At 38.5% G+C, this 18364-nt stretch overlaps 2 protein-coding genes across 2 annotated transcripts in view; both read right to left on the minus strand.

Annotated features, from left to right (window-relative positions):
• Positions 1-18148, minus strand: part of LOC133533356 (ionotropic receptor 40a-like) — a 48112-nt gene extending 29964 nt beyond the window's left edge. Inside the window, exons 1-4 of the mRNA XM_061872314.1 lie at positions 17773-18148; positions 16913-17006; positions 16570-16665; positions 14516-14652 (exon numbers count right to left, since the gene is read on the minus strand). Of these exons, the coding sequence (XP_061728298.1) occupies positions 14516-14652; positions 16570-16665; positions 16913-17006; positions 17773-17957 (512 nt within the window). The 5' untranslated portion in view covers positions 17958-18148. The remainder of the gene's footprint in view (positions 1-14515; positions 14653-16569; positions 16666-16912; positions 17007-17772) is intronic.
• LOC133533350 (uncharacterized) lies at positions 5604-12282 on the minus strand. The gene has a single exon (XM_061872307.1). The coding sequence runs from the start codon at positions 11027-11029 to the stop codon at positions 5717-5719; it is 5313 nt and encodes a 1770-aa protein (XP_061728291.1). The 5' UTR covers positions 11030-12282; the 3' UTR covers positions 5604-5716.
• Positions 18149-18364: the final 216 nt, after the last annotated feature.

Here is an 18364-nt window from a genome sequence, read left to right on the forward strand (position 1 = left end):
CTTCTGTAACTTGTTTCCGAGAGATGGCAAGCTCGAGTTAAAAATATCAATATGCCTATGCTTAGATACCAGGTCGTTGTACTGATGGCACATTCTTACAATATTTCTTTTTTGACGTAATAATGATGAAGCATTTGAACAACACGCGAAACTAAAAGCTCCTCATTTCTATTGGACGAAGTTCCACCTAGCCACTCAAAAATTAAGCCTGTCTGGCCCCAAGCAATCACGAAATCCAATAACCCAAGACATCAGTAGTGAAAAAAACTTCCAGACCAATAAGTCGTATTTTCGTTGGTACTCATAAAACATGTTTCGAAGTCCTAACCGGACGGCCAATCAAATTACTAAGTACGTGGCCGCTAGGCTTGTATTCTGTGCAACTTCGTGAAAGACGAAAGTATATAAAGATTGATCACTAGATAGTTATTGAAAGTATTATTAAATATAACCGCATCCATCAATAAAATTAATCTTTACTTTCTTTAGCAGATTAAGTAATAATATACAGCAAAAACTAAATTTTTATAATTTTGTCACGTCTGTCCGTATGTTACAGGCATTTTACTCGGAACTTAAATATCGCCTCTGAATTGACAATTACTTTTAAAAAAAAAGCGGCCAAGTGCGAGTCGGACTCGCGCATGAAGGGTTCCGTACCATTTAAGACGTATTAAAAAAAATCTACTTACTAGATCTTGTTCAACATTTTACCACTTTGGACACACATTTTACCACTTTGGAAGTGTCTCTCGCGCAAACTATTCAGTTTAGAAAAAAATGATATTAGAAACCTAAATATCATTTTTGAAGACCTATCCATAGATACCCCACACGTATGGGTTTGATGAAATTTTTTTTTTTTTAATTTTATGACGTATTAAAAAAAAACTACTCACTAGATCTCGTTCAAACCAATTTTCGGTGGAAGTTTGCATGGTAATGTATATCATATATTTTTTTTAGATTTTTCATTCTGTTATTTTAGAAGTTACAGGGGGGGGGACACACATTTTTTCACTTTAGAAGTGTCTCTCGCGCAAACTATTCAGTTTAGATAAAAATGATATTAGGAACCTAAATATCATTTTTGGAGACCTATCCATAGATACCCCACACGTATGGGTTAGATGAAAAAAATTATTTTTTTAAATTTTATGACGTATTAAAAAAAAAACTACTTACTAGATCTCGTTCAAACCAATTTTCGGTGGAAGTTTGCATGACAATGTATATCATATATTTTTTTTAGATTTTTCATTCTGTTATTTTAGAAGTTACAGGGGGGGGGACACACATTTTTTCACTTTAGAAGTGTCTCTCGCGCAAACTATTCAGTTTAGATAAAAATGATATTAGGAACCTAAATATCATTTTTGGAGACCTATCCATAGATACCCCACACGTATGGGTTAGATGAAAAATTTTTTTTTTATATTTTATGACGTATTAAAAAAAAAACTACTTACTAGATCTCGTTCAAACCAATTTTCGGTGGAAGTTTGCATGACAATGTATATCATATATTTTTTTTAGTTTTTTCATTCTGTTATTTTAGAAGTTACGGGGGGGGGGGGGGGGGGGGACACACATTTTACCACTTTGGAAGTGTCTCTCGCGCAAACTATTCATTTTAGAAAAAAATGATATTAGAAACCTCAATATAATTTTTAAAGACCTATCCATAGATACCCCACACGTATGGGTTTGATGAAAAAAGATTTTTTGAGTTTCAGTTCTAAGTATGGGGAACCCCCAAAATTTATTGTTTTTTTTCTATTTTTGTGTGAACATCTTAATGCGGTTCATAGAATACATCCACTTACTAAGTTTAAACAGTATAGCTCTTATAGTTTCGGAAAAAAGTGGCTGTGACAGAATCGGACAGACAGACGGACATGACGAATCTATAAGGGTTCCGTTTTTTGCCATTTGGCTACGGAACCCTAAAAATCGATTGTTTTTACAAAAAAAAAGTAAGTTTCATGTGACAACTATTAATATTAGTTTTCGTATCCCCAGAGCTTCTTCTAGGCACTACCGACCTTTGTCACTTCCACCGACCAAAAGCAACTATCGTCAAAATTCATACTTTGTCCGAGCTCCGAGGTCAATGAATGAACTGTGTCATAGCAACGATCAACTGGATTTACATCTAATGAAACCTGCTATAATTAAAAACCTCATGGCATCTAGTTTCTTTGCTCCCCTGCCTGCAGAAGATTAGCATAGGTTTAATTTTAATTTATTGATTTAAATAAGAAACAAATTACTTCTTTCTTTTCTCATAGCTCATGTTTTGGCGTTTGTAAAGTCTTTAATTTTGTGCTAACCTGTAATATGACTACCTTTGTATCCTGTCTGTGGAAACCTGTAATTGGCTTCCCTGATACATATTTATGTTAACCTAGTTTTAGTTTACTTAAGCTGTTGGTTTTCCGAATAAAATAAAATAAAATAAAATAAACGTATCCATACTAATAAAATTGACAGCTGTCAACTGTCAGACAACTAATGTGTCTCGTACCCGCGAAATGCCATAACCGTGTACTGCGCGAATAACACAATTTCATTATACAGACTTTATCTACACACTTTTCGTACAAAAAAATGCGTTCAAAAACCGCAAATTACGGCCTGCAAAAAGATAAACCATTTTGTTACTTACACCAAATTTCGTATTGTAAAAATATTAGTATTGCGTAATAATAACAAAGGAATTTGATTTGACCTAACCGTTTCTAGTATTAGTCGAGATAATTAGGGTTCCGTGCCAAAAATGTTCAAAAGGAACCCTTATGGTGCGACTCCGTCCGTCCGTTTGTCTGTCTGTCACATCGATAAATATCTCAAGACCCACTTAAGCTATAGATTTGAAATTCGGAATAGTTATGATGTTATGAATAACGCTAACTCGGACACATTGAAAGTATTTTTTTAAATTAACTATGGGAAATGCCGAATATGAAGGGGGGGGGGGGAGGCAAAATTTTAAAGTCTAGTGACTAGGTCAAGTGAGGTATCATTTAAAAGAGCTCAAATTTTACATTCAAAACTATTTTTTCTTTTATTTTCATAATGAAAAAAAAAATTGAATTATGAAGGAAAATGTTAAAAAAAAATACCATTCCCCCCTTATCTCCGAAGTTCACCGAAGCAAACTTATGATTTTTTTTACATAATATTAACATTACTATAAACTTTACACGAAAAATATAATCAGACCTTTATCTTGATAACTTTCTTTTTATTAACAAAAAAACATTTCCGAATTCAGTTTGCAATTTAACCAACTTTACGTGTGTTTATTAGACTTGAAATTTCTATGAGATTACATTAAAGGCACCCATTTTCAAAGAAAAGAACAATGTTTGAAATCGGTTCACATTGATTGAAAAACCAACATACGTGCATTACTTGGCGCAAATCAGATAATTTGCCGATAGATGGCACTGTGTACAATTATACTTAGTATAGGTACTTCTGATCAAAAGTCTTTCGCCTTTATAGTTACACAAGATAATTCAAAGTTTGTACGGAACCCTCAGTGCGCGAGTAAATCGAACTTGCACTTGACCGGTTTTTATTGAGTATGTCATCCGCCGCAATAGCGGTCGTAACATATCCTAGAGCTTTATGTGTGTAGATAGAGTATTGTATGTAACTGTACATAATTAGGCTCGTTTCATAAACCCACACTCGTATTTTAATGCCTCTAATTGTGTACCAGTCACATAAACTACTATTTTGTTTAACATCCGAGCTTTCCTGGCTATACTGGGTGACTTCAGGGTCGTGATCCCCAGTGTATTGAGATGATCATACTGAACAAGGTTTCCTATAGGGCCGATATGAAAATCGTGAAAAAAAAAACGACATGATCGCCCATACAAAAGAAGAAAACGTTTTTCCACTTCTAAACATTTTCCATTCTCCATGATTTTTAGTATGTTATTGACACAATGAAAAACTAGGTTTATAGGTTTCCTGTTTTTTCAAAATTTGCAAAACAAAAAAAAAAAGAAAAATTGTTTTTTTTTTTTAAAGCGAAACCTATAGCACTAGAATATATTATGCTGAAGCGATCGAAATCAAAATCAAAGTGATTTATTAAGATTTAGTTAGTGGAAAACGTTTTCTCCCGAAATGGAATTTCATAGAAATAGCTCAGCCGGATAGAGATACGCGGCCGGCAACCCCGTTTCTCGCCGAGATATGTATAGTGCTTTTCTCAAACTTGCAATTAAAACAAAAAATTGTAGTCAATTTGTTTCGTGGCGACCTACTCGGCTCGCCACTCTACCAGCGGTGTACATCCTTACGCGCGTAAGTCCGCGCGCCTGTGCGATGCGCCACCGCCGTTGCTTAGCAACGAATATGCACAACAAATCACCGTACCAAGCTAACTGAAGTTAGTTGATGGTTGGATGCCAAGACGTTGTGTCACAATTTGACGTTAAAAAACAAAAAAGGTTGCTTTACAGTCCTAGGTGTGTAAGACAGTATGAAATTTCTTTACATATCATCTTCACTCATCGCACCTGATATGTAGTATTTCCGGACCTAATTTGACGTAAGTCATGTCATAATTTCATAGCAAGTTTGATAAAAAGCTATTTATCCTCTTAGCATGCTCACGACCCCAATATCATACAGTATTGTAAAGAGTGAGACATCTTCCACTGTTTCGACTCTGACTTATTGAACTCTGGACAAAATGTAATTTTAAGAAATACGGCGAGAGCGGCCGACAATCGGGCGTTGTTTGGCGTTTCCCCGGAAAATGGGGAAAATCAAGCATCCCTTTGAATTATCGAACAGTAAATATTTTATTTTGCTTCATAATTGATGAATTGAGAGAGCAACCGGAGATGAAATAATTGGATTTCGATCAAAGACTGAGGCTGTAAAAATGTTTATTCTATTTTCGCAAAGGTCTTGTGATATAAACAGACTGAATTGTATAAGTACCGATTTTCATCCGAATATTTGTATCACAGTAAGTTCAATTAAGGCTTGTGTTAGGGGTAGTAGGCAAAATATATATTATATAGATATACTTAAATACTAGAAAACATTCAGGGCAGGACATGTATGTAGAATGCTAGGTGATATAGATGGGCTAAAATTACAACAGAGTGGCTGCCCAGATATAGAAAAAGGAAAAACCATTGACATAAACTTAGATGGAGAGACGATCTGAAAAGTCATGACAAACACTGGTGGAGATCAGCTCCAGAAAGAAAAAAATGAGAACGTTTGGGGGAGGCCTTTGCGCGTAAAGCGCCATGCAATTAGTTAATTTATGATAATTTACTCATTATTTTTAATCATAATAAAATTCGTAAATTCAATATTAATATCACCTAATAGACAGCGGTAAATATACATTTATTACTTATGGAAAAGTATTGATAAATAAGTAGATATTATTTGCATGTTTTTTGCTAATTATGTAATTGTAATTATTGTATTGCTATTTTAAAATTGCATGAAATAAAAGGCTATTGTTCAAGCTTGTAGTCTTGAGTGTTAAAATAAAAATCTTTGATTCTTTTAAAAACTTCTAATTCGAGTTCCACAAAGATACTTATGCTTAAATAGAAAAATATGCTTTGAAATGCGTGTGACGCGCACATGAGCGCGTATCTCAGAGCCAAGTGAGCTCGCTAGGCGTCTAGAGGCGGCGAGGGGCGCGGCAGCTGGGCCAACTGGTTTATTGGTATGCAGTCCCCGCTTCCCCTTCGTTGGTAGGAGCCGCAACATCCTGGGGGCCCTTGGAGGCGTTAGCCTTCAAGGCTTCATGGGTCTCGTCCAGCAGAGGGCAGAGGTATTTCACACCTCGCTTATAGGTGCCTGTTACAGTGGCAACTTCGGCTACTCGCGAAATCCCGTCGGCGCCAGGAAACAATTTGGAGATTCTTCCAAGCCGCCAGTGCAGTGGAGGAGTATTCTCTTCCTTGATTAGGACCAGGTCACCCAGTTGAAGAGCTCGTCCTGGAACACGCCATTTCGTCCGTTGCTGGAGCTCGCAGACGTATTCCATTTGCCAGCGTCGCCAGAAGTGCTGTCTTAGTGCCTCGAGCCTCTGAAACCTGTCTAAACGGCTTGGGTTTATATCCGAGAGGTGGGGCGACGGCAACGAAGTGAGCGCGCGGCCGATGATGAAGTGACCTGGGGTTAAGGGTTGGAAATCGTTTGGTGAGGACGATAAAGGACATAAAGGACGACTGTTCAGGATAGATTCAACCTGACTAAATAAAGTTGCCAATTCTTCATAGGTTAAATGACCGTTACCTAGAATGCGATTGAGGTGAAATTTGGCAGATTTGACTCCTGCTTCCCACAAACCACCAAAGTGAGGAGCATATGCCGGTTGGAATTTAAATTGTATTCCCTCATTTGCTGCAAAATTGCAAACCGTGTCTGAATTTGAACTAAGATAATCGCTAATTTCCTTGGCCGCTCCTACAAAATTACGTCCATTATCGCAGAAGATCTCGCGAGGTCGCCCTCTGCGAGAGATAAAACGTCGCAGCGAAAGAATAAACGAATCCGTCGATAGCGTGCTTACTGCCTCTAAATGCAAACATTTGTATCGAAGACAAACAAATATCGCTAAATAGCACTTCGTTATTTTGCAACCTCTGCCATGCCTGTCCGTAATCATAAAAGGCCCAGCGAAGTCTACGCCGACACTAATGAACGGAAAATCAGGCGTTACGCGCTGAGAGGGTAGAGCGCCCATCAATGGAGCAGAAGTATTGCCAGCTACGCGGCGACAGGTGACGCATTGTTGCGAGACGGTGCGCGCAAGTGTGCGCCCCGATACGGCCCATACCGACTCGCGAATGGCGGCTAAAAGCAGCTGAGGAGGAGCGTGCAGAAGACGGATGTGTTCCTGTTGAAACAGCAATCTAGTAAATCTATGTTTGGCATGTAAAAGCATTGGGTGGTGTTTATCAAATTGATAAAACGAAGAGGACAGACGTCCACCAACTCTGAGAAGTTTGTCGTCTTCATTGTAAAATGGGTTAAGCGATAGAATAGGGCATTTAGGGCCTAGAGATTGCTTGTCACGCAACAATTTCAATTCGAGGGGGAAACTAGCCTGTTGCGACAAAGCGACCAATTTTTTAAAAGAAGCCTCGAGCTCCTCAGGTTGTAGCACACCCGTAGTTTTATTAGTTGAGAGACGGCAGTTATGCACAAACCTAAGCATATAAGCTACCGCACGTTGCAAAGTTTTAAGTTTCGAATATCGATCGAAATCAACGACATCATTTTTTTGTGAATCTTTAGTGATCGCGACGTTAACCTTTAGCTCGGGTAAATCGAATTCCGAGTTTGAGGAAAACTGAGGCCAGTTATTCTGTGGCTCGTACAAAAAGGACGGCCCGGTCCACCACATTTGCAAATCAGGTAAGCGACGCGCTTCGACCCCTCTAGATGGATAGTCAGCCGGATTTGAAGCGGTAGGAACGTGACGAAACTCACTACCATCGGTGAGTTCTAAAATATGAGCCACGCGATTGGCAACAAATGTTTTTAATTTACTTTGATTTGTTTTAAGCCATGCGATCACAATTGACGAGTCAGTCCAATAAAATTTTTGCGCAATCTGGCAGCGCAACGTCTTAGAGACAGCTGACGCGAGCTGCGCGCCTAGAAGGCAAGCACATAATTCCAAACGAGGAATAGTCGTAGCCTGAACCGGCGTGACCTTGGCCTTGGCGCACAGCAGCCTGACCATAACAACGCCCTTCTCATTTGTTGACTTTAAATAAATACAGGCCGCATATGCAACTGAGCTCGCATCACAAAATACATGCATCTCGATATACGTCGGCGAGTCGCATAGAACATGACGAGGTATTTGGATCGAAGTTAAAGACGCTAGTCCGTTTACAAAATCCTGCCAAGACTCGTTTATGTAGCTCGGCACGGGAGCATCCCAGTCGATTTTTTCAATCCATAATTTTTGAATTAAAACTTTAGGTATAATCGTCAGCAAACAAAGGAGGCCTAATGGATCAAATATTTTACACGAGTCCGATAAAATTGATCGTTTCGTAGGATGGCCGTCCTTGGCCGAATATTGAGTAGGGAAATGAATGATATCTGTCTCAGAGTCCCAGTCCACTCCTAACGTATGCGACGACGAGCTAATGATCAAGCGACCTTTATTTTCTGAGTTTTCTGAGTCGTGCAAAATTGACGATAAATTTGAGCGATATTTGCGCAGAGGGAAACAACCAGCTGCCAGCGCACGCTCAACCGACTCTTTAATAGAACATAATTCCTCCTCTGTGTCCGATCCTGTTAGCAAATCATCCACTAAAAAATAATTTTGGATGATGGTCTTAATTTTTTCATTTGCACATTCTTCGCCCAACTGCCATAAACAGCGTGTGCTCAAAAAACTAGCACTTGAAAATCCGTAAGTGACCGTGTTAAGTTTTAAAGTTTTTAAAGGTTCGTTCTCATTGGAGCGCCAAAGAATTAATTGTAAATCGCGGTCACACTCCTGAACCAAGACCTGCCGATACATCTTAGCGACATCCCCAGTCAAAACGTATTTGTAAGTGCGAAACCTCAATAGAATATTAAATAATGAATCCTGAATCGTCGGCCCGACCATCTGCAGGTCGTTTATAGAATAACCAGACGTGGTGGGGGCACTACCATGGAAAACGACTCTTAATTTCGTAGATTCGCTGGAGGGCTTTTGCACACAATGATGTGGCACAAAAAAAGAAGGGTCCGGAATGTCAGAATTGGACACAGAGAGATGGCCTAATTCGGCATATTCATTTATAAATTGCTCGTAAGCCGCTTTTAAATCAGGGTTACGTTTAAATCGTTTCTCTAATGCAAAGAACCGTTTTTTAGCTAAGCGATACGAGTTCCCTAAACAATCGGGCTCCGTAACCAATGGCAAGCGTACGTGAAACCTACCGTTATCGTCACGATAAGTGTGAGTGACAAAATGTTGCTCACATTCCGCCTCTAAATCGGTAAACGGTTGACTAGGTTGGGGCACTTGCTCCAGCTGCCAGAATTTAGTAAGCGAGTCGTCAAGATTATTATCACTGGTTGTGTATAGGTGATTGCATTGTAAAAAGGAATTGAACGACTTTTCATCGAACGCTGAGTATGCATTGTACTTACTGACAACTAACCATCCTAGTTTTGATTTGCGCAAAACAAGCGTATCGTGCCCTAAATCAATTTGCTCGCCTCCGACCAAATTCCAAAAGACGTCAGCCCCAATTAAAATATCTACAGGTCCAGGCTGATTAAAATGAGGATCGGCGAGTTTTTTATTACGTGGCCACTTGACGTTCGACACATCGATAGGCCTTAGTGGCAAATTGCTGTTAATTACGGGCAGCGCTAAACATGAGATATCGAATTTAATATTTTTATCATGTTTAGACCGAATTTGCACAAAACAGCGTTCCGGATTACTAGATATAGGCACGTCAGATAATCCGAAAAGATTTGTATTACTGGGCAGCGGTGAGAGTTGCAATTTCTGTTTAAAATCGGTTGTAACAATAGAAGTCATGCTTCCGCAATCTAAAAAAGCGCGCGCCGTTACATAATCATTAGTAGCCGGGCTATATATGTCTATGTACGCGGTAGGTAAAAGTACCTGATTTGAGCGCGATACGGTCATATTTGACGACAGCCCGAGCCCGGGCTCCGAGCGCGGCGGAGGCGCATCTACGGGCGCAGTGGCAACCTGAGGAGTCTCCCTATGCAATAAAATATTATGGCGCTTCTTACAAGTGTGACACGGAGCTACTCTGCAGCGATGAGAAGTGTGCCCCTTCCGCAAACAGTTGAGACAAAGGCGTAACCTTGAAGCTCCGGAGATCCGGTCTTCGATGGACAGGGACAGGAATGACGAGCAATCGTAAATCCGATGCTCACCGCTGCAGAACACACAGGCAGGAGGAGAGGCCGAGGCCGAAGCAGCAGGAGTGGCTGAAACCGCAAAACACTTGGTGCTAGACTTTTCACGTTTATTGTGCGGCGAGGCAATAGGTTCGCGTTTATTATTATTATTATTTGTGATATTAATTTTCATATCAGATTTATTACGCTGAACCGATTCCAAAACATCAGCACGTCCCTTTAAAAAGCGATTAAAATCGGCCAATGACGGCAAATCGTCATTTGAAAATGAATTACTTTTAAATTCCTCCCATTTTAAGCTAGTGTTACTATCGAGTTTACTTGCGACCATATGTATAAGAAGCGTGTCCCATTTATCAGTGGGCAGGCCCAACGTATTTAAAGCCCGTAGGTTTTTGGACACATGATCCACTAAGTAACGAAGGGACTTTGCTGATTCGCGACCAATCGCTTGCAAATTAAACAATGAGTTCAAATGGTTGCTAATCAGCTGTTTTTTGTTGTCATATCTCTCGCAGAGAAGACGCCAGGCCTCAGCGTAATTACTGTCCGACACTTCTAAATTACTAATCACCTGAGCCGCTTCACCATCCAAATAAGAATTTAAATAGTGAAATTTGTGAATCGGCTTGATGTTGTCGGAACTGTGAATAAGGGAATCAAATGTGTCTCTGAATTCGAGCCACTTAAAATACGAACCATCGAAACTAGCGATTTTAATCACAGGCAAACGAAAATTTAAACCGTTGCATGTATTGTCATGACCACGGTTACTTTGAACTTCAGACTTTACGCTGGCGAAATCAGATCCTTCGGCTGTCTTGTCAATAATCTTTTGAGCCGTGGCAATAAGAGAAATAAAATCATTTTCCATCTCTTCTCTTATGTCAATTTCGGTCTGCATTTCTGATGTAGTCGCAATTTCTATTTGAGTTTGGATCTGGTCAAACTGTGCGAACATACTACGAAAACGATCCAATTTCAACGAAAGTTCGTCTACATCTTTCGAGAAAATGCTTTCCTGAGCATTCAAATCGGCAATGTAATTTTTAAATTTAGTAATACGTCCCTTAATAGACGTTCTAGTGGGTATCAACGTAGCCATCTTATGACAAAGATCTGATTTCAATGAAAACAGCGAATGAGGAAATCAGAAATAAAAAATATAAATATGGAATAAATACGTAAATTTTCTGGCCTATGTTCACAGTCACAGTGGTTGGCTCGGTCGGCAACAGTGCTATGCGAAATGCAGGAGTCAGCAGAAAACACACCGCAGCTGCAGCTGAGTGGTAGCTGTTGCCGGGGAGCGACGCGACCGGTTCTTATCTGTAACACGATCGCACGAACACTTGTGTTACTATGAAATGCAATGGATTTTTTTTATGCGTTGAGATTTAACTGCGCGTAATTAGTAAAATCGCTAGACAGTATTCTTTTTGTGTATTTAGCACAAAGTAGGAGTATGCTTTATGAAATGGAGAAAAGTATAAGCTGATGAAATTAACTAATAAGAATGTCACTCAAATAAGCGTTTCTGTTCTTAAATAGTTTTAAATAAATGCTTAAATTAGCTCAAAAGGCTATAAGTTTTGAATTGGCTATAAAGCAGCGACCAGGTAATTTCACTGACACTTGCTATCAAAAGAGGATACGTGGCTAACAAATGTTTACGTCACTAATGCAATAAAATGGCATACAATTAAAATTAAGCACGGCAAAGGGTGAAGACGGCAAAGCTAAATAGTCAAATAGGTGGAGGAAAGTACGAGCAGAGAGTAGGAAATATGAAGGAATGGTGCACTTCCCTTGCTAAACCTGGCTACGGCGTAGTTCTGACCGGCGGGCTTGAAGTAAGGGTGTCTGCAGCTTCCAAAATGGCGTCGTAAATCTCCAAATATTTGTACAGTACAACTGGCGTCGTGGATAGGTACAATCCAACAGGTGGATCCAAAAAACTGCGTTGGCGCTGGGTTGTCCAATTTGTGCCACGTTGTTGCTGTCGTGACCTTTGCCTTCTTCACACGTAGGACTTTCGTTCGACTCGGGCAGAAGCTATCTTTGCGTATTAATCACGTCGATGGGTCACCATGTTCAAGTTTGTAGTCTTGAGTGTTAAAATAAAAATCTTTGATACTTTTAAAAACTTCTAATTCGAGTTCCACAAAGATACTTATGCTTAAATAGAAAAATATGTTTTGAAATGCGTGTGACGCGCACATGAGCGCGTATCTCAGAGCCAAGTGAGCTCGCTAGGCGTCTAGAGGCGGCGAGGGGCGCGGCAGCTGGGCCAACTGGTTTATTGGTATGCAGTCCCCGCTTCCCCTTCGTTGGTAGGAGCCGCAACAGCTATTATTATTATATTATTATTACTAGAAAACATTCATGACTCAGGAATTAGTATCTATTCTGTGGTAAACAGATAAATAAATTCCCTTACCAGGTTTCGAACCCGAAAGTCCCAGAACCTCTTGTTTCATAGTCATGGGCATGGTCACTACTGACTAGGCTAGGAGGTCGTCAAAACAAATAAAAACTCTCAACACTTGAACCCTACTACTAGCAAAGAGATTTTGAAATAGAGGTGGATTGCGAAAAAAAACTTTGTACCTACAGTAAACCTACTGCCATCTTTCGACACATTATTAAAACTTATAGGACGCCATTTGACTTTGATCCTTATTCTTTCACTGATATGTGTTAAATTTATGAATTATTAAAAAGTGGCGCCATCTAATAGAGCATAGGCCAAAGGTATGGCGGCATCATTTTGAGCGAGCTACAAAATTTATTTTGAAAATCCACCTCTTCAAATTATCTTTGCTACTAATAACTAGCATTTACCCGCGACATCGTTTGCGTTAACTTTTATTATATATTATTCAAACAAATGTGGATATAGTAAGAATATGCCTTGTCGACTTCGTTGACATAATAATAGACATCTAAATCGGTGCCAAGTTCTTTCGATCATCAGATAACACACAGTTATCGCAACAAGGTTCCTGCTAAATTATAAGAAATATTGGGTAATAAACCGGCCAAATGCGAGTCGGACTCGCGCACGAAGGGTTCCGTACCGTTGTGAAAAAACGGCAAAAAAATATGTAGCTATGAGAACAAATATATATTTTATTATTTGTTCTCATAGCTGCAACAGAAATACATCGTCTGTGAAAATTTCACAGTTTATGAGATACCACTGCCAGGTGGCAGACAAACAGACAGATGGACAGTGGAGTCTCAGTAATAGGGTCCCGTTTCTACCCTAAGGGTAGGGAACCCTAATAAAAAACGCTCAAGATATGATCTGAAACCCATTAAACGTAGTCATAATTAGCAAAATATACATTTTCATCTAAGTACCTACGTAAAAAAGAAATCCGCCATTCAGTTTAAAAGTAAACAGGGTATAATATTATACTTCTAGTCCCAAGTGATATAGTTAATATTAATAGGGAAAATTACCTATTACATACTCCATTCATTTATTATTTACTAATTAGTAGTAATTGGATGGCGTCTATTTTGTTCCCGGGGGAGATAAATGAATTATTGCCGTCCCGAATAGGGGTGATGTTTGGTTTCGGCTACGGCGACGGAAAAATGTTTTGGCTGTTCTATGTTGATTTATTAAGCAGGTGACACTATCACGAGTAAGTATTTTATTGTACCTAATACATTAAGTAGGAGCTAACGCAAATTGTAGTTTTTATATCGAATTTTTACACGTTTTGGGGTAAACGCCATGAAAACATTCACACTGAAACTATTTAGATTATGTTCGCATGGGTGGACTTCAAGCAAAACTTTAATATGTTCATTAATATATTTTTTATATACCACGTCGGTGGCAAACAAGCATACGGCCCGCCTGATGGTAAGCAGTCACCGTAGCCTATGGATGCCTGCAACACCAGATATATTACATGCGCGTTGCCGACCCTAAAATATACTAATATAATAATTTACCGTATCTAATATAATAATTAGCCACTTACGCCCTGATTGAAACTTTGAAATACGTCAAATATTAGATCTAGATACGATATGAATCGGATATGTCAGTGTCAAAAGTGACGTTTCTTCAAACAAAAACGTAATTTTTGACACTGACATATCCGATCCATATCGTATCTAGACCTAATATTTGACGTATCGTAAAGTTCGAATCGGGCAGGAACAGAATCGTGCGGTGGATCAGATTGTGTTCCGTCCACTAACACAACGACTTAAACCAAAAATACTCACACACCAGGGCGAAGGTTGGCAACAATACCTACCCTCATAGCTTCCAAAAGTGTGAGCAAGAAACGCTCGCTGACGGGCCCGTATGATGAGTGGAACAGGTACAAGATCGTGCGGTGGATCATATTGTGTTCCGTCAACTAACATAATGACATAAAACAAATATACTCACACACCAGGCCGAGGGTTGATTGATAACGACAGCTACCCTCATAGCTTCCGAGAGGGTGAGCAGGAATCGCTCGCTGACGGGCCCATACGACCAGTAGAACACGAACACATTGTGTGGTGAATCAGATTGTGTTCCGTCATCTAACACAACAACTTAAACAAATGTACTCACACACCAGGCCGAGGGTTGGTGATGACAGCTACCCTCATAGCTTCTGAGAGTGTGAGCAAGAACCGCTCGCTGACGGGCCCGTACGACCAGTAGAACAGATACAGGATCGTGCGGTGGATCAGGTTATTATCCACCAACTAGACAATATAAGAACATAAATTAACCAATTTTTGATTTTCAACGTTGGGGGCCGCGGTTGATGAATAACAACAGCATTCTGGGTGTGTGCACTAGCAGTGTGGACTGGAGAGTCCATTCATTTATTATTTACGATAGGAGTATAGTGAGACACTGGAATAGTCTGCATGTAATTAATAGACAGAATTTGAACTATTATTAATATTTATTTTGAGATTATCTGTAATTTTAAAATGTACCTATCTTCTTATTTGTACGGGATTTAAAAAAATTGTCTGTTTACTGCTATTTTAACTCTATACGTTATTTAATGTAATTTTAATAATTTTATTGTATTGTGGATTGTGTGGATCTATGATAAAGAATTGAATTGAATTAACTAGTACTTATACACATGTGTGGAATCTTAACACTTCATTCCTAATCTACGTCGATACAATATTTTATCTTAACAGTATCAGGCTACTCCTGTCTCCATCACGCGCTGAAATATTTTGAGGACCGGCACTGCCAACCATTCCACAAAAATAAAAATGTTAGTTTAGTATATCAATTCAATACGAGTATTTCATGAAAAAGGAAAACGGTATAATTTAGGCAAACCTGCGCCACAAAAAGAACTAGCTACTGTTCCTTGAAAACGATATTAATAATTTATGACACACGGCCCGATTCGAAGAATGATTAAGACACGTTCAAGATCTTGGAAAGATCTTTAAAAAATCGATAACTAAACGACATGCCAAAGTTGACATTTATTTCGATTCCGCTGTGATCCCAATAAGATCTATCAACGATATTTCTAAGTGACATTGGTTGCCAGAATCGAGCTGCTTCTGTCAATTATACGACATACAAACGATATCTAAATGAGAACTTATATAAAACAGAACCTATCGTTATCGTATCTCATTCTTCGAATCGGGCCGACAATCTACTTATATGTAGGTAAGTAACCTACTTTCATATTTTATGCGTACAAAGTTGTGGGTAATAGCTAATGTTATTCGTAGTATTTGGAGCATAATGACTGTTTCTTTTTAAATGTTTCAATAAAAGGAGGTTTCCGATTCGTTGGAATCTTTTTTATTACTTTTATTTTAAGATTCCATTACTCAAAAGCTCATATCTACTTTCATTTTGTTATTTTCAATTTTATTTGAACAATAACTTTATTTTTGTATTATTTTCTTTTATAAAAAGCGTTCATAATATCTGAATATAAACACAATTTACCTGTTACGCCCACTTGTAATTTTATTTTCATGAATTTTATTGTGTTTCAAACATTCCACTAAAAAGGGGAAATTTTCATTTCCTCTTCTGTTTTATTTTGTGATACTGACTTTGTCAATATTTCTCAATTTAAAACTCTCACGTGTTGTCTCTCAGTCACTCTTCAATACTAGTGCGACAACGACAGTTGCGTTTGTTCGCTACGGAGGGTAAACTATTGGCATGTTGGCTACGCACATAATGCTATGGACGATAGTATACAGAAGCGAGGTTACTTTTAAGAGTTTGCTACATAACATCTTCCGAAACGAATATCCATATATATGAGTAGTATCCATCGTAGTACAAATGTGTCTAGTATGTTATATTAATATTATGATATTTTTAACCGACTTCAATTTTATAGAAGGAGTAGGTTCTGTATTCGGCTGTGGCTATTTAAAAATAATCACCGATTACGAAAGGGTTATAATTTTTGTATATTATATATGTAGTTTATTGGGTTTTTTCACTTGCGTGCAATAGTTCCTAGTTTAATTCTCTTACTTTTGCTACTTGCGCCATTTTATCCCTATGGTTGACTGGTAGAGAATGCCTACAGGCATTAGATTCGCCATTTGTACATTTTTTTGTATTTTGTGCAAAAAAGTAAATAAGAACAAAATTAATTGAATACAAACCTCTGATAGAATTGCTTCACATTCATACGGCTCACAGAGTATGAGACTCGTTCTTTCTTCGGAGACGTCCAGAGCTTCTTTCACGAATGTGTAATACTGTAATAGCATATGAGTATAAAGGTAACGCAAGCATGTCAATTACAGCTGCATTACTCTTGGGCTGCGGTGGCGTACTTGCCGCCAATGTATAGATCGTGTCACTCACGAGGACACGAGCCTTGACTCATAATATCATGTTATTAAAGATTATATTTGACAAATTTGCGCGTCATCGTGGATGACACGAACTATGACTTTTAAAAACATTCCTATCTTCTAATGATTAATTACATTCATTAGGTACCTTTTCTTTGTTCTCCTTCGTCGTGATGTCTAAATTGATAACTTGGACCGAGTGCGCGCTCAGCAAGCAGAAAAGTTCGTACATATCTTCGGCACTACAACGTTAAAAATGTATTTATTTGGACGGAACTTGTTCTTTTGAGTTGTTGCCATGGTTACGTCTTCTAAGTCACTTTGGAAACTTACGTTTATATGTAAAAAGTACATGCTTAAATTACGTCAAACTTAGCATGAACATTAAGTAACATATATCTACGACTGTTACTATAGTCTGTCAAGCCATTTCCCTCAGTAGAAAATGTTGAAAATTTAAACAATGTAGGTGCGAAGGGTTATCGTCCTATAGACATTTAATTTCGCGCCTTCTACTACTGACAAAGTTTTTTGACTGATTATAGTTTTTGTAGCTAAAAATTATTATTAAAGAAATAGAGCAAACATTAGTTTTGTTTGTAAAAAGATTTATGAATGAATTCATTCATAATAGGTCCATACAATTTAGCATCTCGATGTACATATTTACGAGTATCTTATGTAAATCCCTCTAAAGGATGATTCCATCTCGAAGGGTCCGGGTCCAGAACGAGGCGTCTGACACTTCAGTTTTCTATAGAAATTACGAGTATCATGTGATCACCATTACCCGTTATAGAAAACGAAATGTTGGAAGTCTGAGGGCCTACCGCGAGCCATGTTCGACGTGTTGCCTATCTGTCGCACTTGTAAATTCGTACATAAGTGTAACATGGTTCGCAGTAGACTCTCTGGACCCTGACACACACATCAAGCTAATGAAAAGCTTTCAAAAACAAACAAAACTTACGGCAAAATGATCACAACATTCACAACCCAATTATTTACCTTAAATTCGTCGAGTTCCCCCGGACAACGGTCATCGTTTTCGCGGGCAGACCCTCCGCGATGTCCTTAATGGCCGCCGGGAATTCCCTGGGGAGTCGGTTCATAGTGCCCGACATTATATCTCGTATGTCGAAGAAACAGTGCCCCGAACAGAAAGTTAGGAAGAAGACGAATGCGCGATTCATTTTCGCTTGTTTGCGAGAATTAACGGGGAAAGTTTTATAGCTGAATGATTTGAGTTATTTTTGGATTCTGTAGAGTTTTTGCTTAATTTTGGCAAATATTTTGTTACTAATAAATTAATATCGACATCCTAAATTGATGTGTTCATACAAAAATAAAATGAATGAATTGTTTGGTAAGAAAACATAGGATACAGTATGTGACGGGCTGAATGATTGTTTGACAAAATATCTAATAATAAAAAATAACAATTAATAATGCAAACAACATTATAGAATAGCATAGAATAGAAATATAATTAGTCGTAAACACTAACGAAACAAAATAGGTACCTACATATCTACAATAAGAAACGTTTATCTTAAGAAAGAAGAAAGTGCTAAGGAATGGCCACATCTCAGCATATTGT

This window comes from Cydia pomonella, unplaced genomic scaffold, assembly GCF_033807575.1.
Source record: "Cydia pomonella isolate Wapato2018A unplaced genomic scaffold, ilCydPomo1 PGA_scaffold_159, whole genome shotgun sequence".
NCBI classification, from domain to species: Eukaryota; Metazoa; Arthropoda; class Insecta; order Lepidoptera; family Tortricidae; genus Cydia; species Cydia pomonella.